The sequence below is a fragment of the Panthera pardus genome, unplaced genomic scaffold (genome assembly GCF_024362965.1).
Source record: "Panthera pardus isolate Hobbes unplaced genomic scaffold, ASM2436296v1 HiC_scaffold_15, whole genome shotgun sequence".
In the NCBI taxonomy this organism is placed as follows: Eukaryota; Metazoa; Chordata; class Mammalia; order Carnivora; family Felidae; genus Panthera; species Panthera pardus.
In genome coordinates, this window is record NW_026526710.1 from 22,722,676 (window position 1) to 22,745,707 (window position 23,032).

General features: G+C 40.5%; 1 protein-coding gene across 4 annotated transcripts in view; it reads left to right on the plus strand.

The window, feature by feature from the left end:
• CLTCL1 (clathrin heavy chain like 1) overlaps positions 1–23,032 on the plus strand; it is a 102,655-nt gene that overhangs the window by 31,060 nt on the left and 48,563 nt on the right. For all 4 annotated transcript variants that reach the window (XM_019435599.2, XM_053902274.1, XM_053902275.1 and 1 more), the window contains exons 4-11: positions 9,458–9,619; positions 11,976–12,089; positions 16,417–16,590; positions 17,804–18,001; positions 19,021–19,221; positions 19,322–19,474; positions 20,084–20,206; positions 21,531–21,668. In XM_019435599.2, the coding sequence (XP_019291144.2) occupies positions 9,458–9,619; positions 11,976–12,089; positions 16,417–16,590; positions 17,804–18,001; positions 19,021–19,221; positions 19,322–19,474; positions 20,084–20,206; positions 21,531–21,668 (1,263 nt within the window). The remainder of the gene's footprint in view (positions 1–9,457; positions 9,620–11,975; positions 12,090–16,416; positions 16,591–17,803; positions 18,002–19,020; positions 19,222–19,321; positions 19,475–20,083; positions 20,207–21,530; positions 21,669–23,032) is intronic.

Consider the following 23,032-nt stretch of genomic DNA (forward strand, 5'->3'; position numbering starts at 1 on the left):
TTTATCTTGTGCTATTCCCATTCCCCTCCGTACAGCTTTCTGTTGATAGCCTTGAGAACCAATAGCTCCACAAATTGGTGAAATACAGCAATAGCTTCTAAAGGAGGCAAGAATGGTTTAGAGCTCCCCTAAAAGCACCTTTCCCAGATAAATGTCCTTATTTGACATGTCTAGCAATTTCTTGGAAATCTCCATTCACAGACCTTGTCTTTTATTTCTTACTCCGTGCAAACAGCCTTATCTCCTGGGACACTTACCATGCACCATCAGTAGCAATTGTTTAACATCCAGCTGCCTGTGGGAATGATAGTAGTTGAGGCAAATAAGAAGCTGACTAAAAAATTAAAAAGAAAGAAGGCTGTGGAATGAGGTGTTTATAGGGGACTTTCAAAAGCTGCAGCATATATTCTTGGGAATCTGGAAGACCATATACATGCACAGGGCTGTGCACCTTCCCAAGAAAGAATTGACAAGGGCCTAAGTTCTCACCTCTGGTTGATCTTGAGGCTCTGTACACGCAGGATGTAAAGGCTAAAGTAATATTGTAAGCTGCCTGTCAGAATATTGAAGACATGTCTCAACCCACACACACAATCTCAGCAAAGGCTGAGACTCAAGGCATTTATTTAAAGAATCTCTTTCAAATTATTAACTGACCAGTAAACTGAGTAGAGACCGCAGTGACCACATATGACAAAGAATACAAGCTTTACAGAATCAGTTCAGAAAATGTGCTGAGCAAACAACTACAGTAAGCCCAGGAAAGGGGGAATATCTGATTTCCAGAATTGTTACTTTATGTTATTTAAAATACCCAGCTTGCGGGGTGCCTGGGTGGCTCGGTCGGTTGGGTGTCCGACTTCAGCTCAGGTCATGATCTCGCAGTGTGAGTTCGAGCCCCGTGTCAGGCTCTGTGCTGACAGCTCAGAGCCTGGAGCCTGCTTCGGATTCTGTGTCTCCCTCTCTCTCTGCCCCTCCCCTGCTCATGCTCTGTCTTTCTCTCTCTGTCAAAAATAAAAATAAACATTTAAAAAAATTTTTTTAAAAATACCTGGCTTGTAACAACAACAGCAAAAATGAAATGTGCAAAGAAACAAAGTATAACCCATACTCAAAGGAGTCAATAGAGACTGTTTTGAGGAAGCCCAGGCTTGGAGTTACTTTCAAAAAGACTTTACATCAGCTGTTTTAAATATGTTCAGAGAACTAATGGAAAGCATACCCAAAGAACTAAAGGAAAATGTGAGAACAGTGTCTCCCCACATAAATCATAACAATAAATAACTAGGAAAAACACATAACATACAGACTTTTCAGTTACTATGTTGTACACCTGAAAGTAATGTAACGTTGTGTATCCACATTGTATATTCATTATTGTGTATTCATCAATAACACTGTATTCAAAAAAGTGAGTTTTACAGTTGCATCAAAAATTTTAAATAAGAATGAATCTAAAATGAATATGTGAGCTTTTGCGTGCTCTCTCTCTAAAATAAAATTACAAAAAATATTGTAATAAAAAAAAAAAACAGCCTAGAGGTTGCCTGGCTGACTCAGTCAGTAAAGCATACAACTCTTGATCTCAGATTTGTGAGTTCAAGCCCCATGTTGGACATAAAGCCTGCTTTAAAAAAAAAAGACACATAGATTTGTGGAATACCACTGAGTAGGCTAACATAAACATACTGGGAGTCCCACAAGGAGAGAAAGAAAGGGGAAGAAAGAGTATTTGAAGAAATAATGGCCCCATACTTAGCAAATTTGATGAAAACCATTAATCTATGCATTGAAGAAGCTCAAAGAGATCCACACCCAGATATATCATAACTAAACTATCAAAAGGCAAAGAATCTTGACAGCAGTTATAAAGAAGTAAACTAATCTTGTACAATGGACTCTCAATAAGATTAATAACTGATTTCTCATCAGAAACTATCCAGGCCAGAAGGCAGTGGTATGATATAATCAAAGTGCTTTAAAAAATCAATGAAAGATTGTCAACCAAGGATTCTATATCTAGCAAAATTATTCTTCAAATAATGGAGGGGAAATTAAGGCATTTCCAAGTAAACAAAAACTGAGAGAATTTGTCTCTAATAGATCTGCCCTATAAAAAATACTAAAGAGAATCTTTCAGGTTGAAGTGAAAGGATCCAAGTCAGTAATGCAAACCCACGAATAAATAAAGAGCACTGGTATGAGTAACTATATAGGAAAATATAAAAGATTGCATAAGTATAGTTTTTGATTTTGACTTTTTTCTTGTGAGTTAAAAGCCTACTAAAGCAATGATTATAAATCTGTGTTAGTAGGTATATAAAATATATGAATAATGTACTTTGTATGACAAAACTGAGAAGGAGGAATGGAGCTATAAAGATGCAAAGTTTTTGTATACTATAGATATTATATTGATATTAATCCAAATTAGATTGTTATAAATTAAGAGGTTAATTATAATCCTGAGGCAACCACTAAGAAAGTGATCTGTAAAAATCGTAAAAGAAATAATGAGATAATCAAAATGACCCACTAGAAAATATCTATTTAACACAGAAGAAGGTAGTAATAAAGTAATAGAGAAACAAAGAAGACCTAAGACAGAAAACAAATAGCAAACTGTCAGAAGTAAATCTTACCTTATCAGTAATTGCATTAAATGGATTCAACACTTACAGGGCAGAGATTGGCAGAATATTTAATGTTTTTTTTTTTAAGTTTATTTATTTATTTTGAGAGGGAGAAAGAGACAGAGCATGCAAGCAGGGGAGGGACAGAGAGAGAGAGAGAGAGAGAATCCCAAGCAGGTTCTGCACTGTCAGCGCAGAGCCTGATGCAGGGCTTAAACTTACAAGCTGTGAGATCATAAACTGAGCCAAAACCACAAATCAGATGCCTAACTGACTGAACTGCCCAGGCTCCCCAGAGATTGGCAGAATATTAAAAAAATTAATAAAACAATAACCCATGATCCAACTATTTATGCTGTCTACAAGAGACACAGTTTAAATTCAAAGATACAATGGGTTGAAAGAAGAATGGGAAAGATACACCATGTAAATTGTACCCAAAAGAAGCTGAATGGCTATCTTAATATCAGATAAAATAGACTTTAAGATAAAAATTGTTACTAAAATCTAATATACAGATGTTCATAGCAACATTATTTATTTTATTAAGTTTATATTTAAATTCCAGTTAACATACAGTGTTATATTAGTTTCAGGGGTACTTACAGTACAACACTTGGTGCCCATAGCAAGTGCACTCCTTAATCCCCATCACCCATTTTACTCTCCCACCACCCTCCCACCTCCCCTCTGGTAACCATCAGTTACAACATTATTTATTTTAGCCAAAAGGTGGAAACAGCCCAGATGTTCATCAACTGATAAATGCATAAATAAAATGTATATTCCATACAGTGTGATATTTATTTGACAATAAAAAGAAATGAAGTACAGTTGACCGTTGAACAACATGGGTTTGAACTATAAGGGTCCACCTATACGTGGATCTTTTTTAGTAAATACAATATAGTACTGTAAATGTATTTTCTCTTATGATTTTCTTAACATTTTCTTTTCTCTAGCTTACTTTATTGTAATGAATGCAGTATATAATACATATAACATACAAAATGTATGCTCTTTGACTATGTTATTGCTAAGGCTTCTAGTCAACAGTTATTAGTAGTTAAGTTTTTGGAGAGTCAAAAGTTACAGGTTTTTGACTGTGTCAGGGGTCCATGACCCTAACCCTCACATTGCTCAAGTGTCAACTCTACTAATATATGCTATACCGTGTTTAACCTTGGAAATATTAAGCTAAGTGAAAGATACCAGCACAAAAAAACACATATTGTATGATTCCATTTTATGAGACATTCAGAATATTTACGGAGATCAAAAATGGGTAGGTAGTTGCTTTAACTGGGGGTGGAATGTGGGAGGTAGGAATGGGGATTGACTGCTAAATGAGGTTTCTGTTAAGGGATGAAAGTACTACAAATTACATTTTAGCGATGGTTGTACAATCTTGTAAATAAACTGAAAAACATTGGATAGTATGCTTCAAATGAATGAATTATGTGATATATGAATTATATCTCAATAAAGTTGTTAAAAATACCTTTAGGAATCATACTTATTTATAAGGAGATCATCATGTTTGAGAAATATTTTAAAAGAAAAGATTGTGGGACACCTGGGTGGCCTAGTCAGTTAATCGTCTGACTCTTGATTTTGGCTCAGGTCATGATCTCTCAGTTTGTGAGATCAAACCCCATATGGGGTTCTGCGCTGGCAGTGCAGACCCTGCTTGGGATTCTCCCTCTCTCTCTGCCCCTCCCCCACTCATGCTCTGTATCTCCCTCAAAATAAACATTTAAAAATAAATAAATAAAAGATTATAAATCACAATGTTACTTATTTGTGTTTTACTGACAAAAATAAAAACCAACAAATAAAAAAATCCAACCTTCTACTCTCACTGTACTTCTGACACCAAAGATGCTAGCTTTTCTACACCAAACAGTTCTCTAATTCTCTAATTCTCTGTGGACATCAGCTGGAGGTCCAAGAATTAGTACAGACTCCACAGTTTAAGGGTTCAATCTCATAAGACTGCCCCCATGTCTTCAGATGCCAGCCTCAAGCCCAGGCCACCAGTACCTCTGACCAACAAGCTGTAAATCAGGGGTTCCTGCAACCTTAGGTTTGATAATTTGCTAGAATGGCTCATATAGCTCAGGAAGTTACTTTACTATTACTGGTTCATTTAAAAGGTTGTATATTAAAAAGGAGCTCTCTGAACTCTAAAATTCAGGGGTTTTTATGGAGATTTTCATTGCTCATTGGTGATTAACTCTGTCTCCAGACCCATTCCCTTTCCTGGAGGTCAGGGTAGGGTGAGGCTGAAAAAACTGTTAAGTATGCCTTGGTCCTTCTGGTGACGAGACCCCATCCTGAAGCTATCTAAGACCCCCCAGCCACCCAGTCATTCTCATTAGCCTACAAAAAACACTTCTAATCACTCTGGAGATTCCAAGGTTCTTAGAAGCTTTTTTTCTGACAAAGACCCACCTATCACTCATATCACTTAGGAAATTACAAGGGTTTTAGGAGTTGTGTCAGGAGCCAAGGACAAGGACTAAATATGTATTTCTTATACTAACACAAGCATTCAACAACAACAACAAACCTGTGGGCATAAGGATAGACATGTAGACCAGTGGAATAGAACTGAGAGTCCAGGAATAAACCCATACATTTATGGCCAATTGATTTTTGACAGAGGTGGCAAGTCCAGTCAGTGGGGAAAGACTGTCCTCTTCAATAAATGGTGCTAGGATACCAGGATATTCACATGCAAAAGAATGGAGTTGGACTCCTACCAAATACCATATATAAAAATTCAACATGGATCAAAGATCTAATATAAAAGGCAAAACTGTAAACCCTTGAGAAGAAGTCATGGGAAATGTTCATGACTTTGTATTTGACAATGGATTCTTAGGTATACCACCAAAAGCGTAATCAACAAAAGAAAAAATAGGTAAATTGGACTTAATCAAAATTGTCAAGAAAGTGAAAAGACAAACCTACAGAATGGAAGAAAATATTTGTAAATCATATATCTGAGAAGAGTGTAGTATCTGGAAAATATAGAGAACACTTGTAACTCAACAATAAGATGTCCCAATATTAAAATGGGCAAAAAGAGTTCAACAGACATTTATCCAGAGATACACAAATAGCTGACAAGCACACAAAAAGATGTTCAACATCAGTAGTCACTAGGGAATTGCAAATCAAGACCACAGTGAGGTACCACCCATTGGGATGGTTGTAATTTTTTTAATGGGAAATAACAAGTATTGGCAAGGATGTGGAGTATTGGAATCCTTGTACATCAGTAGTGGAAATGTAAAATGATTCAGCTCCTGTAGAATACAGATTGATGGTTCCTCAAAAAATTTAACATAAAGTTACCTTTTGACCTAGCAATTCCACACCTAGGCATGTACCCAGGAAAAATAACGAAAACATGTCCATGCAAAAACATGTCCATACACAGATATTCGTAGCAGCATTATTTGTAATAGCTAAAAGATGAAAACAACCCAAAAGTTCACCACAGGATGAATGGATAAATCAAAATCTATACAGAAATGGAATACCACTCAACCCTAAAAAGGAATGAAGTACTGATACAGGCTACAACATGGATAAACCTTGAAAACCTCACTGAAGTGAAATAAGTCAGACACAAAAGGCCACATATTTTATGATTCCATTTATATGAAATATTTAGGTATCTACAAGACAAAAGATTTGTGGTTGTCAGGGGCTGGGGGGAGGGGAGATGGTCCCTAACTTTTAATATACACAGGGATTTTTTGAATAGTGGAAATATTTTGAAACCATATAGAGGTGGTGGTTGCACAATATTGTGAATGTACTAAGTGTCTCTGAATTGAACTCTTTAAAATGGGTAATTTTATGTTATGTGAATTTAATCTCAATAGTAAGGAGACAGGAGGAGATAGGAGGGTGGATTTTGGCCCACATGCCATTGTTTGCCTACCCCTGTCTAAGCATTTGCAAATACTTCCCTTTGTTAGAGCTTTTCTCTTCACCTTGTGACCTCTTACTCCAGCCTCCGTGTCACTAGGAAGCCTTCCCTGACTCAACAGACTGTGTGAGGTCACAGCATTTCTCTCTATCCTGGCTCATAGTAGTCAGCACCCTGTATTGCTTGCTTCCTTGCTAGAAACTCTTATCATGTGTCCTTAAGGGAAGGGTCTGGGTCATACTTTCCTTTTTTTTTCTTCTTTTTTTTTCCTTTTTTTAACTTTTTAATGTTTATTTTTGAGAGAGAGAGAGAGAGAGTGAGTACAAGCTGGGAAGGAGCAGAGAGAGAGAGGGAGACACAGAATCCAAAGCAGGCTCCAGGCTCTGAGCTATCAGCACAGAGCCCAATGTAGGGCCTGAACCCACAAACCATGAGATCATGACCTGAGCCAAAGTCCAACACTTAACCAACTGAGCCACCCAGGCACCCATATTCACTTTCTTATCCTTAGCCCTTCACATGGTTCCTGGCACAAAAGAAAGCATTTTTGCATTCAATCTTTGTCAGCTACAATCCTCAACATGCCTTTTCCCAAAGCACACATAAAACTCAGCACCCCCATGAGGTAGACTTTACCAGGCAGGAGCCTAAGCCTCAGAAGCAGGTCACAGACCCAAGGCTACACCTGGAGCCTCTGAGTGGGTCCATGAGGACAGGCAGTGCAGGAATCCAGGTCTGTCTTGATCTGAGGTGTTCTCTCTGCTGCTTCTTTTCTTCTTCGCTTTAGTTTAGTCTTCTCTAGCATTGGGACTCAAAGGCATTATCTCTATATCGTCTCCAATCTTCCCACCCTCCCCTGGGAGGGTGAGTCTTATCCTATACTTACTCTCATTTAAAAATTTTCTTGTTCATTCTGTTGTTAGAGTGTACACATTTGTATTTATCTACAAGTTGCTCCCCTACTTCTCCCTCTTCCCAGCCCTTGGCAACCACTGGTCCACTCTGTCTCTGGATATTTCATATATGGAAATCATGATATGTGGCCTTTGTGAGTGGCTTCTTTCACTTTGCATGTTTTCAAGGTTTGTCCATGTTGTAGCATGAATTGGTATTTTGTGTAGTACTTTCACACAAGTCTTCCAGTAGAAAAGTACAAAGGAGGGGCGTCTGGGTGGCTCAGTCGATTAAGCGTCCGACTTCGGCTCAGGTCACGATCTCGCGGTTCGTGAGTTCAAGCCCCACGTCAGGCTCTGTGCTGATGGCTCAGAGCCTGGAGCCTGTTTCAGATTCTGTGTTTCCCTCTCTCTCTGCCCCTCCCCTGTTCATGCTCTCTCTCTGTCTCAAAAATAAATAAACGTTAAAAAAAAATTAAAAAACAAAAGTACAAAGGAAAGGATCTTTAAAAAGAAAAAAGTTGAAGCCTTTGTCCCCCCTCCCTTTTTGCCTTTGTTTCCCTTTTTAAGGAATGGAGATGGGTGGCAGATACACTAAGGATCTGAATTTTACCCAGATTGCATGGGGCTCATTTGGCTGGGGTGGTTATTTGAATGTTGAGGTCTAAGAGCTTGAGCTGTGGTGCTGTCATGTCTCATTTACTTAGCTTTTTGAGCACTTGACATTGGGTACAAATGTATTGAAATTCTTTGCTAGAAAATGTAAGTTCTAAGTTTTATGAAAGATATTAGCTTTATTGGGTTTTATTAAATACTATTTTTGCTATTTATAAATTTCAGAAAACCCAATTTTCAAAATTAGCCAATAATCTCCTGATTTAATTACTCTTTATACTTTAGAGTTTGTCCTCCCAAGACTTACTTTAATTTTTTTTTTTTTTTTTGAGAGAGAGGCAGAGTGCAAATGGGGGGAGGGGCAGAGAGAGGAAGACACAGGCCCCAGGCTCTGACCTGTCACCACAGAGCCCAACGTGGGGCTCGAACCCATGAACTGCGAGATCATGACCTGAGCCAAAGTGGGAGGCTCAACTGACTGAGCCACCCAGGTGCCCCTCCCAAGACTTACTTTATTTTTTTAAAAAATTTTTTAATGTTTTATTTATTTTTGACAGAAAGACAAAGCATGAGCAGGGGAGGGGCCGAGAGAGAGAGAGGGAGACACAGAATCTGAAGCAGACTCCAGGCTCTGAGCTGGCAGCACAGAGCCCGACGCGGGGCTCAAACTCACAGACCGCGAGATCATGACCTGAGCCGAAGTTGGGTGCTCAACAGACTAAGCCACCCAGGCGCCCCTCCCAAGACTTACTTTAAAAAAATTTTTTTTAACATTTTATTTATTTTTGAGACAGAGACAGAGCATGAACGGGGGAGGGGCAGAGAGAGAGGGAGACACAGAATCGAAAGCAGGCTCCAGGCTCTGAGCCATCAGCCCAGAGCCCGACGCGGGGCTCGAACTCACGGACCGCGAGATCGTGACCTGAGCCGAAGTTGGAAGCCCAACCGACTGAGCCACCCAGGCGCCCCACCCAAGCCTTACTTTAAATGAATATTTACATGTGTGTGTGTAGAATGTGTGTGTGTGTGTGTGTGTGTATTTATATATTTATGTATTTATTTACATATACAAACCTTGTATGTGCACTCAAATATACACAAACATACATATATGCATACCTGTGTGTATACACACATTTTGCATTTAACAAATTGGGACCATCTATCTTAGTGTTTTGAAGTCATATTTTTTCCCTGGTGTTTGCAGCCATCTTTACACATCAAATTTAGAGTTATATCATGTCTTTTAATATCTAATAGGCTTATTTTTTATTAGAGAAACTAGGTCAACATGTGAAACTTTCATTTTAGGAACATTTAACAATTTATATCTTCTCTTTTCTCTTTCATTGCAAAATGTCTTTTCTTAGCAAAACCGTGTAGTTGGGGCAATGCAACTCTACTCTGTGGATAGGAAAGTTTCACAACCCATAGAAGGCCATGCCGCTGCTTTTGCAGAGTTCAAGAGTGAAGGGAATGCCAAGCCTGCCACCCTTTTCTGCTTTGCTGTACGTAGTCCCACAGGGGGCAAGGTAAGATCTCCACTTTCTTTTCTCCCTTGGAAAAGTGTCCTGAGTCAGTGTTAAGAGTCTGTACAGTGTAAATTGGTAGCCACTTAGTCAGTGATCCAAAACCAGTTTATAATTGGGAGTGGGGAATAGTCTGCAGGTGCTTCGTATAAATGAAGGCTTTTACAGTATTTAGAACAACTCATCTATTGTACATGTTGGTGGTTTCACAGCCAGTCTTTGTAAAGTCAGTGACGTGAAGTCACCTATCAATTAATTGGTCCCTTTGCCCTAAATATCCTCTTTCACAAAGTCTACTGAGCATGGGCTAGGCACACATGGTTTCTGCTCTCACACAGTAGTCTCATGGAGGCGACAGCTGTGAAAGAACCACTGTATGCTATCCTGATGAAAGGCACAGGTCCTATGTGGTTCTGCCTAGGTGCTGGGGTTGGGGTGGGAGCTGCAAGGAGAAGGCCATGCTCTGGGAGCAAGTTGAGTTTTATTCAGCTCGAGTACATGGCTAGCATCTGTTTGGCAGGAGTGCCATGGGCAGAGCTGTGAGGTCTAAGAGTTCATGATGTCAGTGAGACCTACAATTCCAGGGTTGCATCACTCACTTGGAAAGTGGCCTGAAAACATGGTCCTTATCTCAGTATACTCTTATCATACTTCCTGAACTCATTATTTTGGGTTGGTCACTAGCCCTGAAGTATTCCCCAAAGAAGAAGAGCACTGGATCAGTATGTGGCTTCCTAGACTTCCTCATCTTGAATATGGCTAATTGTCTCTCATGTAATAAATATCATGCCCTCCTTAATTGAGAACCAATAGAAAAATAGGAGTCAGGCAAAAATATCAGCCTACTCTGTCACCTTAGACTGAGGCTTTCTACCTCGTCACAGACAGCTGGGCAGCCACAGTCACCCTTGAAAGAACAGAACCCTTCCTGGCCGAGCTGCCTGTGAAGAAGAGCACAGAACAAGCACCCCTGTAAGACAGGTGTGCCTGCTTATCTCCTGCACTCAGCTGTCAGGAAGGCTGGTCCCCTCAGGGCAGTCTTCATGACAGAGACCCCCACAGCAGCTGTCCCAAAAGCCACCTATATTCTGTGGTTGAATCTCCCCTCCCCTGCCCTAGTGGCAGGTGAGGGTCCCTTCAGTGATTTCCTCAGCCTGTGCCCCTTGCACAGGCCTTCCTTCTAATCCAGCCCAGCTGCACTTATGGCTCTCTAGTCTCATATGGATCCCAGTTTTGTCAGCACTCCAGTCACTTGTTCCTTTCTCACAGGCAGGTACCACTTGTCCATAGTCTCACCCTTCTCTCACCACCTCCCAAAGAAGCCTGGCTTCTTTACCCAGGCCCCCACTTCTGTTGGCAGTGCCACCATCCTTCCCAACTCTTAAGCAAGAAACCAGAGTTCTCAAGCTCCATTCTGTTTGTGTTGCCACTGTCCAGCCTCTAGCAAGTCTCACATCTGTAGCACATGAGTCTCTTGTTACCCATATTTGGGTTAGAGAATAATAGGTCCTCAGACCCACTCCACCCATCAAAAAGAATTTCCCCAAACTACCATCTCTCTTAAAGTGCCCGTATGCTAGGAGTTTCAGTCTCCCTGCATCTTAACTCACAGTGGCCCCTGCTCACTTGCTACATCAGCCCTCCCCTTCTAGCCCATCTCTCTGCTTGCCTCAAGCCTCTTTGGTGTTTCCCTTCTCCCTCTCTGCTAGGCCAAATCCAAACTAAGTGTATACTCATAAGTTTCCTCTACTGGACACCCCCTCCAACCCTCATTGTTTCACGTCTCTGATCCACCTCCACTCATGATTTTTTCCCCAGCCTTTTTCTAGCTGTGGTACCTTTTTATTAGATGAGAGGAACTTGAAGCTGTTCTGATAAAAGCAGGGACAGAACTTGTCCACTGTCATTCTTTCCGATTCTCCAAGGATTTTTATGCCCCCCAGCATAACCTTAAAAAAACTCTCAGGCCTTTGGCACGATCAACTGTCTTGTGAGTTTGGCATTCAGTTACATGATCTTGTCAGTTGATGTGTGTTAGCCTGAGCCCATGTCCAAGAGAGCTTGTTTCATGGGCATTCACACTAATGGCCAGAGAGGGGGCAAGTGACTCAGCCAACATGCTAGAACTAAACTTTGCTCAGGTTTCCTGGCATTGGTTTTTCCTATTGTCCTTGGTAGCGGGCAGTAGGTTAGTGAATAGCATGAGCACTCCAACCAAGAGATTTTCTTGTCTTGTTTGAATGTAACTTTTATCATTAGTCTTACAGAGCATGGACTATGGCTGTACTTAACTGTATATTAGTTAGCATTAGTCTGCCACCAATATGTTTCCTTGGATTGACCTAAATCTCTTATCTAGTTGCACATAATCGAAGTCGGACAGCCTGCAGCAGGAAACCAGCCTTTTGTAAAGAAAGCTGTGGATGTGTTTTTCCCTCCAGAGGCTCAGACTGATTTCCCAGTGGCTATGCAGGTATGAATGTGCTGCCTGCCACATGAGTTAGAACAAATCACAGATCTTGGGTGGAGGGGAACAGCAGATAGCAGGTTCCTGTGCTTCAGAAGAATCCCAAATAGATACATTAGAACACAGAGAAGATAATGTCAGTGTTCATGTTTTAACTCATGCTGCCTTAACAACAGTCTGGAAAGGAGCACTCTTTTCTACAAACAGGACTTTGTCCGACACATACCGACGTCCCAGACCTTTCCCTTTTTATTATGAAAGATTAAATGTTCACTGTAGTACCAAAATATAAAGAAGAAAACAGTCTTCTCTAGCTGAACCAATTGGCTGTAAAATATATCAAAGATTTCACTATTGGGGCGCCTGGGTGGCTTGGTCGGTTGGGCGGCCGACTTCGGCTCAGGTCATGATCTCGCGGTCCGTGAGTTCGAGCCCCGCATCGGGCTCTGGGCTGACAGTTCAGAGCCTGGAGCCTGTTTCGGATTCTGTGTCTCCCTCTCCCTCTGCCCCTCCCCTATTCATGCTCTGTCTCTCTCTGTCTCAAAGATAAATAAACATTAAAAAAAAATTAAAAAAAAAAAAGATTTCACTATTTATTATATTTAAAAAGTTAGACACATCTTTTCTGAACAAAATTGGAATCACATTATATATGTAAGATCATACAGTCTACCCCCCCCCCATTTTTACTCAGTACATCGTAGACATTTCTATAAGGTATGCCATTCTTTGTTAATATCTTGGGAAGTAAACATTTATTTTTAGGGATGTAGTATAATTGTAGGATAGTTTAGTTATTTGCTTTTTTCTGTTCTCAAATATTTGACAATACTTAATGATGCTTTCTTTTTTAATTTTTTAATATTTTTTAAGCTAGATTTCTAGAAATAGTATGTGATCAAATGCAGTTTTTTTCCCACAAAGTGAAATTGGCCTTTTCTCTATCTTACAAAAATACATATTGTCCATTAATTTCCAATAATATCAATAAACATAATAGTAGAATTAAATATCCACTGAAATCCTACCCCACTGATAACTGTGACTGCCCCCTTTGGAAGTATCTTTGTATGCATGCATTTACAAACATATACGCAAATAGAGTCTTATGAAATGGCTTGGCACTGGCCTTGGGCTTTATGACCTTTTCTCACTATGTTGCAGACCAACACCACTCCAATAAAATGCATATAATATTTTAATGTCTATATTATCTTTTCTGTAGATGTGCCCTAATTGATTTAGACAATCCCCCATTGGGTATTTATAGTGAATGCTTCTAGGAGCATTATTGTCCATATATCTTTGTGCATCAGTCCAAGGATAAACTGCCACATGTGAAATTGCTGCGTCAGGGGCATGTGTACAACCACACTGGCTAGTTCCTACTCCTGCCACCACCTCCCTGATAGCTGGACAGTGTCCAATGAGCTTCATGTCCTTCCTGTGGTTAATGTTGAGGTGGAATGAGTTTACCACTCATACGCATCTTGTTAATTACCTCTTCCTGATCTTGGCAGTTTTTCTCTTGGGGGTCTTTATCTTACTTGTAAGAACTCTAGTTTTTGGATACTAATGCCTGATGTATTTCAAATAAATATTTTTTCATAGTCATAACAGAAGTTTATTTGGGTGTGTTCCACCTTGTAGAAGTTTTGCATTTTTATGTGGCTTTGGTGTCATGTTTTAAAAAGAATTCTACACCCCAAGGTGAAGAAAATATTCACCATATTTTCTTCTATTACTTTCTTAGTTTTATTTGCTTTTTAAAAAATTATTTTTAATGTTTATTTTTGAGAGACAGGGACAGAGTGTGAGTGGGGTTGGGGCAGAGAGTGATGGAGACACAGAATCCGGAGCAGGCTCCAGGCTCTGAGCTGTAAGCACAGAGCCCAACATGGGGTTCAAACTCACAGACTGCCAGATCATGACCTGAGGCAAAGTTGGATGCTTAACCGACTGAGCCACCCAGGAACCCCAGTTTTATTTGCTTGTTATGTAAAAATCTTTGACTCATCTGGGATTTACATTGATAAAGAACAGGATGGAGAGCCAATTCTTTACCCTCATCCTGTATCCCAGTATAGCCAGCTGGTTATATTAACATTGTGATATGAAATACCTACTCATTCATGTTAAATTCTTATATGTTTGATTCTACTTCAAGATTCTCAGTTCTGTTTGTTTTTATTTCTTCCTATGCTAGTACCCCACTTTATTTTTTGCTACCATACTTTGATATTTTAAATTTTTTTAATGTTTATTTATTATTGAGAGACACAGAGAGACACTACATGAGCATGGGAGGGGCAGAGAGAGTAGGAGACACAGAATCCAAAGCAGGCTCCAGGTTCTGAGCTGTCAGCACACAGCCCAACGTGGGGCTCGAACTCACAAACTGCGAGATCATGACCTGAGCTGAAGTTGGACGCTCAACTGACTGAGCCACCCAGGCACCCCTACCATACTTTAAAATTACTATAACTTTGAGGGGTGCCTGGATGGCTTGGTTGGCTAAGCCTCCAACTTCATCTCAGGTCATGATCTCATGGTTTGTGGGTTCAGGCCTATGTCAGGCTCTGTGCTGACAGCTCAGAGCCTGGAGCCAGCTTCAGATTCTGTGTCTCCCTCTCTCTGCCCTTCTCCCTCTCACTCTCTGTCTCTCTCTCTCAAAAGTGAATAAACATTAAAAAAAATAATAGAGTAAAATAATAAAATAAAGTAACATAATGATAGGTTTGGGGCGCCTGGCTGGCTCAGTTGCTGGCTGTGACTCTTGATCTTGCAGTGGAGATCTTTAAATTAAAAAAAAAATTTTTTATGTTTATTTATTTTTGAGAGAGAGAGACAGAGTGTGAGCAGCAAGTGGTAGAGAGAGAGGAAGACACAGAATCTGAAGCAGGCTCCAGGCTCTGAGCTGTCAGCACAGAGCCCAACATGGAGCTCGAACTCATGAACCACAAGATCATGACCTGAGCTGAAGTTGGATGCTTAACCAATTGAGCCACTCAGGTGCCCCGAGATCTTTTAATTTTTAAAATAAACAAACAAATAAAATTACTCTAGGTTTCATAATAATTTTTTTTTTTTAGAGAGAGAGAGAGAGAACGATAGCACAAGCAGAGGAGCAAGGGGGAGCAGAGGGGCAGAGGGAGGGAGCAAGAGGGAGAGAGAAAGAGAGAGAAAGAGAATCCCAAGCAGGGGTCACACTCAGTGTGGAGCCCAGTGGGGCACTTGATCTAACGACTGCAAGACCATGACCTGAGCCAAAATCAAGAGTCAGATGCTTAACCAACTGAACCACCCAGGCACCCCTATAACTTTTTTGTTAACATTTATTTTTTTTTGGGAGAGAGAGAGAGCGAGTGAGCAAGTGTGCAAGTGGGGGAGGGGCAGAGAGAGAGGGAGACACAGAATCCTTAGCAGGCTCCAGGCTCTGAGCTGTCAGCACAGAGCCCAATATGGGGCTTGAACTCACGAGCTGTGAGATCATGAGCTGAAGTTGGATGCCTAACCAACTGAGCCACACAGGCAGCCCCCTTATAATAACTTTTTAAAGTTTATTTTGTTTTTAGTAATCTCTATACCCCACATGGGGCTTGAACTCATGAACTAGAGCCCTGAGATCAAGAGTCACATGTTTTTCCAACTGAGCCAGCCAGGCGCCCCATACAATAATTTAATTTGGCAAGTTAATCAGTCTTTCTCCCACCCCTTCAGAATTTCTCATGTGTTAAATCTTCTGTAGGAGTTAATACAACTTGGCAAAGGTCAAAGGTTACTAAATGGTGGTGGAGGGCAAGCTGAAATGTGAACACAGTGTATGAGGTCTTTTCCCAGAACTTTCCCCTGATTTTATGAACTTGCAGCTTCTTCTAAAAGGATTTGGTAAGGAAGTAAGGAGAGGATAGTTATACCTGAAAGATAAATGAATAGCCTAATTTATTGGACCTTTATTTGAGAAGAGTTGGCCAAAGTATTGGCTTTAAAACTATTCTCAAGTGAATAAACTGAGGGTTGATGGGGGGTGGGAGGGAGGGAAAAGTGGGTGATGGGCATTGAGGAGGGCACCTGTTGGGATGAGCACTGGATGTTGTATGAAAACCAATTTGAAAATAAATTTCGTATTAAAAAAATAAAATAAAAAAAGATAAAACTATTCTCAAGTGGGTAGGACTTGACTGGAATCAACTTGGGATCTACATCTCAGCAGCATAATGCTCCCCACCAATAGTAAGTGATCTCTTGGGCTTAATAACTCAAGATCTTTCATCATTTGTGAGCTCTTTTGCCCTATTTGGCTTCTTTCTATCTGTTCTGTATCTTCCTATAGATTGGAGCTAAACATGGTGTTATTTACTTGATCACGAAATATGGCTATCTTCACATGTATGACATAGAGTCTGGCGTGTGCATCTACATGAACCGTATCAGTGCTGACACGATATTTGTCACTGCTCCACATGAATCTACTTCTGGAATTATTGGTGTCAACAAAAAGGGACAGGTATGGAACTTGGAGGGTTCATCTCCTACCGTTTCCATTCACTAGGGACTAGAGCTTAACTTTTACTCCTCCAAGACAGTGGTCAAGTATAGTTACCTCCTGTTATTCAACTTATACCCATGTCTCCCTTCTACTCCTTGCCATTACTTTATATCACTCCTAACACAGGATCGATTCTGAGAAGAGAGTAGCTCCCTTACTGCATGAAGCTTCTCTCAGTGAAGCAGCAGTTCTGATACACACCAGGCCAGACACATACTGACTGGGGAGGGTTGAAAAGCAAGTACTATGCTACCTAAATTACCTCTCTCAACTAAAGTTAAATTTTTTTTAATGTTTGTTTTATTTTTGACAGAGAGAGAGAGAGAGAGAGAGAGAGAGACAGCATGAGTGGGGGAGGGGCAGAGAGAGAGGGAGATACAGAATCTGAAACAGGCTCCAGGCTCCAAGCTGTCAGCAGAGTCCAACATGGGGCTTGAACTCACAGACAGCGAGATCATGACCTGAGCCGAGGTTGGATGCTCAACTGACTGAACCACCCAGGCACCCCTCTCAACTAAAGTTAAAAAAAAAACAGTAGAAGAAAATCTGTGCTTTTTTTTTTTTTTATTTTTTTTTATTTTTAGTGTTTATTTGAGGGAGAGAGACAGAGTACGAGCAGGGGAGGGGCAGAGAGAGAGGGAGACACAGAATCTGAAGCAGGCTCCAGACTCTGAGCTGTCAGCACAGAGCTGGATACGGGCTCAAACTCACAAACCACGAGATCATGACCTGAGCCAAAGTCAAAAACGCTCAACTGACCAAGCCACCCAGGCGCCCTGAAAATCTGTGCTTTAAAGAAAAGAACATTTAAGAAGAAAAACTGTCGGTTCCACACCCCCAAATAGGTCATTTTGGCAGAGTGATCATCTTGAACACATCACTGGTCAATGTCCATGCAACTTTATTTTTTTTCTCACTTGGTATTTTTATAGTCTTTTAAAATAACTACATGGAATCCCATGCTGTGTCTCTACCATGATATTCTGTTGTGTTGCCATTAGGTGTTTGGCTCCTGTGCATTCTGTCACTGTTAGAGCCAACATTCTAGGCATACTCAGCCTGAGCTTTAGAATTTTGCTGATACTGCAGTACCTGAGAGCAGGATGTAGTAGTATGTGTATATGGAGCACTTTTCTAGGCTAGGCCAGTCTCACTTGTTGGGTCTTTATAGGTGCTGTCAGTTTGTGTCGAGGAAGATAACATTGTGAATTATGCAACCAGTGTGCTTCAAAATCCAGACCTTGGTCTGCGCTTGGCCATTCGTAGTAACTTGGCTGGGGCGGAGGAGTTATTCGTGAGAAAATTCACTACCCTCTTTGCACAGGGGAGCTATGCTGAAGCCGCCAAAGTAGCAGCATCTGCACCAAAGGTAATGGCCCTACAACACTGTGTACCAATCTGAGAGTGAAATAAATTATAAAAGCATTCCACTACTGATGTTGGAGTGTGTTGCTGTTTTGTTAGTTGTTTTAGCTTTAAAATTTGTGCCAATGGCATGACAACAATGAGAAATCAACAAAAAGCACAATCCTGCTGCAACAACATTTTTTTATTCTCTTCCAGTTCTCATCTACGTACATACATACATATTTCTCATGCAGCTTCTTAGCTTAGGAAATACAGAACTGTATTATACATCAAGTAGTTGTACCCTGTTTTATTTAGTCATATTCTGCTCTCGACTTTCTCTGCTCATCTAGAGTGTAACAGTACTGCTTAGGGCATTTTTTTCTGTTTATTTCATTAGGATAAATTGTCCGAGGCCTAGATCTGCTCCTAAGTAAATAAAGGGTTTTGAGTTGCTTTTCATTGAAACGATTTCTTCTTTCAAGGGATACTTATGAACAAACCATTTCTAGTCTTCACGCATGACTTTTGAGTATTTTGAATTAGAACATAATAATGGTAGAACTTCACTATTGCCAGGCTGATTTAAAAGCCTAATTCTCACTGCAGCATGCTAGGGAGGAAGTTTCTTCCTAGAAGTCACCTGTGAGACTGAGACTCGCTGTGCTTGTGGTTTTTGCTGAAGGTGGAAGCCATTGCCTTGGTAGAGGACTTTCTGTCCCTGACAATTCTGTGTGGAATTTCCATCGGCAATTTTTTTTTTAATATTTATTTATTTTTGAGAGAGAGAGCGAGAGACTGTGGGTGAGTGGGGGAGGGGCAGAAAGAGAGGGAGACACAGAATCCGAAGCAGGCTCCAGGCTCCAAGCTGTCAGCACAGAGCCTGACATGGGGCTCAAACCCACAAACTGTGAAGTTGGCTGCTGAACCAACTGAGCCACCCAGGCACCCCAGCGATTTTTTTTTTTTTAATACAAGCGAATTAAGTAAAGGGACAGCCTTTGAGTACAGCATAACAACCTACATTTCCATTTGTCATAGGGAGTCCTGCGTACCAGTGACACAGTTCGGAAGTTCCAAAGTATTCCCGCCCAGCCTGGGCAGGCCTCTCCTTTGCTCCAGTACTTTGGAATCCTCCTTGACCAGGGTCAGCTCAATAAACTTGAATCCTTAGAACTTTGCCGTCCAGTGCTTCAGCAGGGTCGCAAGCAACTCTTAGAAAAGTGGCTGAAAGAAGATAAGGTACAAACACTTATGAAATCACAGCCCTCAGCACAGTTATTAAACTAGATCACAGGTTCCTCTGGTCCTAATCTTGCCCTCTCTCTTTGGCACACCGCAGCTGGAGTGTTCAGAAGAACTTGGAGATTTGGTTAAAACTGCTGACCCTACACTTGCTCTGAGTGTGTATCTTCGGGCAAATGTGCCGAGCAAGGTTATCCAGTGTTTTGCAGAAACAGGCCAATTCCAGAAAATTGTCCTCTATGCCAAAAAGGTAATACATGCCTAACCATTAGCATTTCACAGATAATGAATTTGTGGTAGGTGGTTGCTGATTCTGAAGTTTATAAAATACCCTTCCTTCTCTGGAAGTGCTTTGGTATGAGTTGTCAGTGTTGCTGCTAGCATCTGTCATTCGGTGATAATGATTCTCTTCTCTTCAGTTTTTTATTTTCCTGTCTTATTTTTACAGTCCTTCCAGTTCCCTTCCACTTGGGGATTTTCCTGTAATTTTTTTCTTTTTCTCCCTTCTCCCTCGTGCCCCTCAGCACCGTCTGTGTGTTAAATCCATGTTTTAGCGGGCTTCCACTGCAGCTTGTGCCCAAAGCTCACTGGACGACGTGCTGGGTTTCGTCAGAGCTTGCACACTGGTTTGGATGACTTCTTTATGGTCCAGGCTGTTTGTGTAGTTGATTGTGTCTCTGCATACATGGCAGCGCCTTGAAGTGGATGTTGTATTTGGCAGAGATCCTGCACATACGCATGCTAATATTGCTCCTCATTTCTTTGTAAACACAGGTTTAAAACAAAGGATGGGAGCTTTTTTTTTTAAATACTCAAGGTGTTTTGTTTATTTTTTTGATGGGTGTTACCTTGCCTCTAGGTTGGCTATACCCCAGACTGGATCTTTTTACTGAGGAGTGTGATGAGAATCAGCCCAGACCAGGGCCTGCAGTTTTCTCAAATGCTAGTGCGAGATGAGGAGCCATTGGCCAATATTGACCAGGTGAGCATGAGTTGTTTGGGATAGCTTTTTATGGCTTTGTATAATTGTCAATAAGATTCCTTTTTATTTGTTTTTCTCTTACCAGTGTCTTCCAGTCTAAAAAAATCTGATGTATTTTGTCTTCTATTCTTTTATTATTTGAATACTGTCACTTACCTTTGTTTTGAAGTATTTTAGAGGATTCATCTGTCAGGTTGTGAGAATGTTATTTCTTTTGTGTGGTGGTTGGTGGTGGGGAGTGAGGATGTCATTTTAAAACGGTAGCCCCACTTCATTATCCTCTGCTGACTAAGGCCACCTGAACTCTCTCTGTGTACTGGTTACGGTAAGTGCTCTCAGGTCTGTAGACTTTCATCCTGTGGGTGTTTGGCTCATCTGGAGTTAGGTGAACATGAGACCATTATTTTAGCATAACACACTTAGTGTGTAGACATAAACACATGTCAAGTTACCTTCAGTAAACTGGGTAAAATGGGCTCTGGGTAATACAAAGAGAGATGTAACAAAGGTTGAAGCAAGGCAAAACCAACAGCTTGTATAGATGTAAGTGCATTCATACTGGGTTGATACATAGTGGAATTTGCAGGTAGTTTGGAGATCATGTTGAAAGGGTTTGAGCCAAATTTACATAGATACCAAGGGGAAAGAAGACTCCAGATTACATCTGGTTTATATTTCATATTTCTAAAGTATTTTTAATATAAACTTTCTCCTGTACTTTAAATATGGAAACAGTTACACAATCAGTAACTTCATTACCTATATATCACTTCTTACTAAGTCTTATTCTTTAACTTCTATTTAACTTTAATGATCGATGTCTAAGTCAGTGTTTGCAGTTTCCTAACTGTGCCTGAATAATGAGAGTATAAGGGCTAGACACCAGGTATTGACTGCCTCTAGGATTTGATTAAGTAACAGATTGTTAAGATTGCTTGAGTCCCTTCAAAGTACTTCCTTTGATTTACTTGAATAAAAATGCCCTGTTGGTGAGGATGATATGGGTGATAATAATTTCACAAAATTACCTAGAAAGTAATGGCTATGAATTACTTGAATTTTGATAATGAGAAAATGCAGGACAACTGGCTGGCTCAGTCAGCAGAGCATGCGACTCCTGATCTCGGGGTTGTGAGTTTGAGCCCCACATTGGGTGTAGAGATTACTAAAAAACTAAAATAAAAACTAAAAAAAAAAAGAGAGAAAATGCAAGGGAAGGAACTAATTGTTGAATTTCTAAATGAGATTCAATTTCAGGAGCTATCTGAATAGGAAAATAAAATAGTTTCCTTTGGATCAATATGTGGCTTTCAATCTGTTTCAGATTGTAGACGTTTTCATGGAAAACAGTTTAATTCAGCAGTGTACCTCCTTCTTGTTGGATGCCTTGAAAAATAATCGCCCAGCTGAGGGGCACCTCCAGACGCGCCTTTTGGAGATGAACCTGATTCACGCACCCCAGGCAAGTGACATTTCTAGGCTCTAACCATAGGACAGAGCACCTGTTTTACTTCTCTGTGGGACTTGCACACCTAAACACAGTGGCTTTGGGCTGGGATGTGCTCATGCCTCAGGGGGCACTCTCCAAGACTTTCCTGCAAGAAAGTTCTAGAATCCATGGTGCAAAACTTTCATAGAGACTTTTGCACCTGGGACATCTTTTCTTTTCGTTTTTCTTTTCTTCATTGTGGTAAAGTGCACATAACAAAATTTACCATTTTAGCCATTTTTTTGAAGTTTTTTTAAAATGTTTATTTATTTTGAGAGAGCGAGAGAGTGAGCACATGAGCAGAAGAGAGAATCCCAAGCAGGTTCCACACTATCAGCTCAGAGCCTGACGTGGGACTTGATCCCACTAACTGTGAGATCATGACCTGAGCCAAAATCAAGAGTCAGATGCTTAACCAACTGAGCCACCCAGGGACCCCTACCATTTTAGCCATTTTTAAGTGCATGATTTAGTGGCCTTAAGTACATTCACAGTATTGCGCAACCATTACCACTGTATATTTCCAGAACTTTTTATAATCATGAACAGAAAATCTGTATCCATTAAGCAGTAACTCCCCATTCCCTCCCCCAGCCCTTGGTAACTCCTGTTTCGCTTACTGTTTCTATGAATTTGCCTATTTTAGATACTTCATATAAGTAGAATCATATGATATTTGTCCTTTTTTCTGGCTTGTTCACTTAGTATATTGTCTTCAGGATTCATCCATGTTGTGACATACATCAGAATTTCATTCCTTTTTATGTCTGAATAATATTCCATCATATGTGTATGCCACATTTTCTGTACCTGTTTATTTGTTGATGACACTGGGTTGCTTTCACCCTGTAACTGTTGCAGATAGAGCTGCTAGGAGTATTGGTGTACAGGTATCAGTTTGAGTTCCTGTGTTCAGCTCTTTGGGGCATACATCCAGAAGTGGAATTGCCAAATTATATGGTAATTCTGTATGTAACTTGTTGCAGTACCACCATACTATATTTCAAGCATTACACCATTTTATATTCCCACCACAGTATATGAGTATTCCAATTTCTTCATATCCTTGCCAACACTTGTTATTTTCTGTGTATGTTTAAAAAATAATAATATCTAGGGGCACCTAGGTGGCTCAGTAGGTTTAGCATCTGACTTCAGCTCAGGTCATTATCTCATGGTTCATGGGTTTGAGCCCCATGTTGGGCTCTCTGCTGACAGCTCAGAGCCTGAAGCCTGCTTTAGATTCTGTGTCTCCCTTTCTGCCCCTTCCCTGCTCATGCTCTGTCTCTCTCTCTCAAAAATAAATAAACATTAAAAAAATAATAATAATAGCTATA